The sequence below is a fragment of the Fragaria vesca genome, linkage group LG2, assembly GCF_000184155.1.
Source record: "Fragaria vesca subsp. vesca linkage group LG2, FraVesHawaii_1.0, whole genome shotgun sequence".
NCBI lineage: Eukaryota > Viridiplantae > Streptophyta > Magnoliopsida > Rosales > Rosaceae > Fragaria > Fragaria vesca.
Window position 1 is genome coordinate 10482009 of NC_020492.1, and position 4500 is coordinate 10486508.

General features: G+C 45.1%; 1 protein-coding gene across 1 annotated transcript in view; it reads left to right on the plus strand.

Annotated features, from left to right (window-relative positions):
* Positions 1 to 280: 280 nt before the first annotated feature.
* The window catches only part of LOC101297116, a 17311-nt gene continuing 13091 nt past the window's right edge, over positions 281 to 4500 (plus strand). The window contains exons 1-2 of the mRNA XM_004292362.1: positions 281 to 1036; positions 3070 to 3482. Of these exons, the coding sequence (XP_004292410.1) occupies positions 281 to 1036; positions 3070 to 3482 (1169 nt within the window). The remainder of the gene's footprint in view (positions 1037 to 3069; positions 3483 to 4500) is intronic.

Sequence of the window (4500 nt, forward strand, 5' to 3'; positions counted from 1 at the left end):
GATCGTACAACCCTTAGGCTCAGACCGCTTGACAGCTTCAGTGGGAACCAATCCCTGTCGTACTTCCATCATGACACACTTCCTCATAGTCGATTGCCCCTAGTCCTATAACCTCATTTTGGGTTGCGACATCATCTGGGGACTACAATGCTTCATTGCAGGTCACATGCTACTCATGAAAGTGCTTACCCCGGGAGACACACTCACAATCCAAGGGGATAGGGCAGCCATTGAACATTGCCACCTTAATGTCATTCAGCAGATGCATGGCGCCTATGAGATGTTGCCACTCAGCCCCTCAGAACCCATTGATGATCCCCGGGACAACCCTGAAGGGAAGGAAAAGAAGAAGCAAGTCTCGAGACCTAACCCGGCAGAGGAAACCGAGTGGGTCTCCCAGTCAACCAATGCTCCTGAGAGGAAGGTCCGCATCGGCAATAACCTTGACCCGGAACTCCGCCAAAAGCTCATTACTTTCCTTCAGGATAAACATGCAGTCTTTGCTTGGTCCTATGCCGACATGCCAAGCATTTCCCCTGATATCATTACACACAAGCTCAATATCCTCAAAGACTATCCCCCCGTCAGGCAAAAGAGACGTGCCTTTAACCCAGAAAAGTATCGAGCCATCCAAGCCGAGGTCCAGCGGCTAAAAGAGATCAAATTCATCCGGGAGGTTTCCTACCCAACATGGGTTTCCAATGTAGTCATGGTCCCCAAGCCCAATGGAAAATGGCGGATGTGTGTTGACTACACTAACCTCAACAAAGCATGTCCCATGGACAGTTTCCCCTTGTCACGGATTGACCAGCTGGTTAACTCCACGGCCGGTTACAAGATGCTTAACTTTCTGGATGCTTACTCAGGATACAACCAAATCAAAATGCACCCCACGAATCAGGAACACACTACTTTTGTTACCGACAAAGGATTGTACTGTTACGGGGTCATGCCTTTTGGACTCAAGAATGCAGGGGCAACCTATCAGAGGTTAGTCAATGCCATGTTTGAAGAAGAAATTGGGGAGCTCATGGAAGTATATATGTCACATCCCGACCCTTCAATTTTTACCTTATTTACTAGTTGGGTATTAATAAGAATTTTACCGTCTCCGTCAATGAATTTATGGTTTAATTGGCCCCTAGAGGGGTATTGAGGGACGACTATTTCGGTGGAATTATTCGTAGGAGAAAAATTTGATGACGGTAAAAATGGTAAATTTTAGCTAGAAAAAGGTAATTTTTATTAGGGTATTAATTTTGGAGTTGGGTTTATTTTGGTGGGTTAGGACCGGTTGGAAGGAGAAGGCCCAACTCTTTCTCTCTCTCTCTCCCTCTTTTTCCTCTCTCTCTCCCGATTCCCTCCCTCTCTCCCCGCCGGAATTTCCAAGCAGTAGTCCGCCGCCGTCCGGCCACGGTAGGCCGCCGCTCCGGTTCCAAACAGTCAGCCGTCGACCTAACCTTCTTCCTGGACCGGTGAGAGCCACCCTAGCGCCGCCGTGAGGGAGTTATCGCGCCGAGAGCTCCGGTGGTTCGTGGTGTTCCATCGCCGGAACTTCCTCCTCCGGCCACCAATCCGGGCAAGCCTTACATGGTTTTGAAGGCCTTCAACCCAGTTGCCTTGCCCTAGGAGGACTCGGTCTTGTTTGCTTCAGGTGAGGAGAACCAGTGAGTGGAAGTTCTAGGGTTTTTTGTGATGTTTTTGTTCGATTGACCTAGTTAGGTTTGGAATTGGTGTTTGTGCTAGTTAGAAAAGTTATATAGGGGGTTGAGAGGAAGCTGCTGTTAAAATTTGGTAAGCATTAGAGGTCGCCGGATTAGGCCTCCGGCCGCCGCTGCCAGCGGAGCAAACGGCGGCGCCGCCATTGTTTGGGAGATTTTTACGGTTTTAAATGTAGAATATTAAGGGGAGTTTAATGATGTGAAGTTTGGAATTTTTGGAGTTTTGGATAGGTTTGAGATTTTTGAAAGATCGGTGAATTTGACGGTTAATGGGGTAGAATCCGACCGTTGGATTTTCCTTATTATTGTTTTAGAATGTTGAAATAAAGGAAATAAGGCTGTGGTTGGAATTTGGCGTGAATCCGAGTAGCTTAACCCCAGAAAGGGTAGTGGGTTAGGCGAAAGAGTTTTGAGTTTTATGTTTTATATTAAAATATTTATTCTGAAATTGAAGTGTGGTCCTAAGCATGGTTTTTGTGCCAGGATTTGAGGAGACCTCACTTGAGTGCCGAATTGGATGTCACACAAGGAGTATGGATGAGTGTAGATACATACATATATATTTGTATTTTAGCCTGAGAGGCTCTATTTTATAAAGCTTTGGAGACTAGCCGGAGCTAATCATGTATTTGTCAATTTATGAGTTGAGAGCTTTTGAGCTGTCGCATGCAACATAATTTCTATGGAAATCAAATTGGGAAAGCATAATGATTTTTGCTGCTCGTTTTTGTTAAACTTACTTTTGTCCACTCACTCTAATTAACGTTTTCAAATGTTTCCCTTGGGCCCTTCGTTTTAAAAATGCCCTGTTTGCAGGATTGCATAGTTGAGGTCGGTCGTACATGGAGATGAGGCATAGTCAATAGAATAGCTTCCGCTCATATATATATTTCTAGTTCTTTTCTCCTCTAATAGAATTGCTCTGAACCTGTGATTGTTAGTTGTGAGTTTTTCTTATTAAAGTGAGTAAATAAATTGGGAGCACGAAGGCTTGTGAGATGTTGTGATTTGAGGAGCACGAAGGCTGCAGGAGTTTAAGGTTGGATTTGGATTTTCAGAAATGTTTGCAGGTATTTTTTTTTTTAGAAAGGGTTGTCCATTTTCAAAGGAGGTTATGCCGAATTTTCGGTAAACTTTCCTTGGAGGTGGTCCCCACAGGATTTACTTCAGGTTTCAGGGTGAAATTCGGGGTGGGTCTTGACAATATATGGATGACATGTTACTCAAAAGTGTGACAAATGATGATCATATTGCGAACCTAGACAAAGTCTTCACTAAGCTTCTGGCTCATAGGATGCGCCTCAACCCACAAAAATGTATTTTGGTTGTTGGCGGTGGAAAATTTCAGGGTTTCATGGTTAGTGAAAGAGGAATTGAAGCCAACCCGGAAAAGATACAGGCCATACTTGATATGACTGTTCTTAGTACTCGGAACGAGGTCCAGTGCCTCACGGGACGCTTAGTAGCCTTGGTTCGTTTCATCTCCCGCCTCACAGACAGATGCAACCCATTGTTTCAATTGTTGAAATCCCAATATAAAGAAAACGTCACGTGGGGCCTGGAACATGACGATGCCTTCAATAACATAAAAGCTTATCTTGCAGCAGTCCCTCTCCTATCAAAGCCTGTCCCGGGAGAAGTATTGTACCTAAATTTGGTTGTTTCTGCTACAGCCATTAGCGCTGCTCTCACGCGCCATGAGCATGACAATGAGCTCCCTATATATTACTGTGGCAGAGGGTTTGCGGATCCTGAGACTCGGTACCTTGACATTGAGAAGCTGGCTCTAGCTCTCATCACTACAACACGTAAGCTCCGGCAATATTTCCAAGCTCACACAATTCATGTCCTAACCAATCATCCCTTGTGGCAAATACTCCAAAAACCTAAAACTTCAAGACACATGGTGAAATAGGCAATTGAGCTGGGGGAATTTGACTTACATTTCAAGCCGAGAACAGCCATAAAAGGACAAGCAGCTACAGATTTCATTGCTGAGTTCATCCCCCTAGACCACGGCAATCCAGACCTAGAAGGCCCACCCCCCCCCCCCCCCCCTGCCCCCGGGACGCTATATGGGAACTCCATGTTGATAGATCCTCAAACAACAGGCTAAGTGGGGCAGGAATAATCATCACATGAGTATGCTCTCCGGTTTGAGTTCAAAGCATCCAACAACATAGCTGAATACGAGGCTCTGATAGCAGACATCCAGCTCTGTCAGGACCCACCCTGAATTTCACCATAAAACCTGAAGTAAATCCTACGGGGACCATCTCCAAGGAAAATTTACCGAAAATTCGGCATAACCTCCCTTGAAAATGGACAACCCTTCCTAAAAATACATGCATACACTTCAAAAGAATCCATCTATATGTCACATCCCGACCCTTATATTTTTACCTTATTTACTAGCGTGATTATAATAAGAATTTTACCGTCTCCGTCATTGAGTAAATAGTTTAATTGGTCCCTAGAGGGGTTTCGGGGACGATTATGTGCGGAGGATTATTAGTATGAAGAAAATACGACGACGGTAAAAATAGTAAATTTTAGCTAGTAAAAGGTAATTTTTATTCGGGTATTATTTTTCGGGGTGTTGAATTTTGGATTAAAAGGAGAGTTGGGTCGGCTGGGCCGAGCCCAACCCATTTTCTTCTTCCTTTCTCTCTCTCTTCCTCCCGATTTTTCTTCTCTTCCCACCCGAGTTTTTTCTCTCTCTACACCCAGCAGACTTCCGGCCGTCCTCCCGCCGCCGTCCGGCCACCAGCTGCCNCCG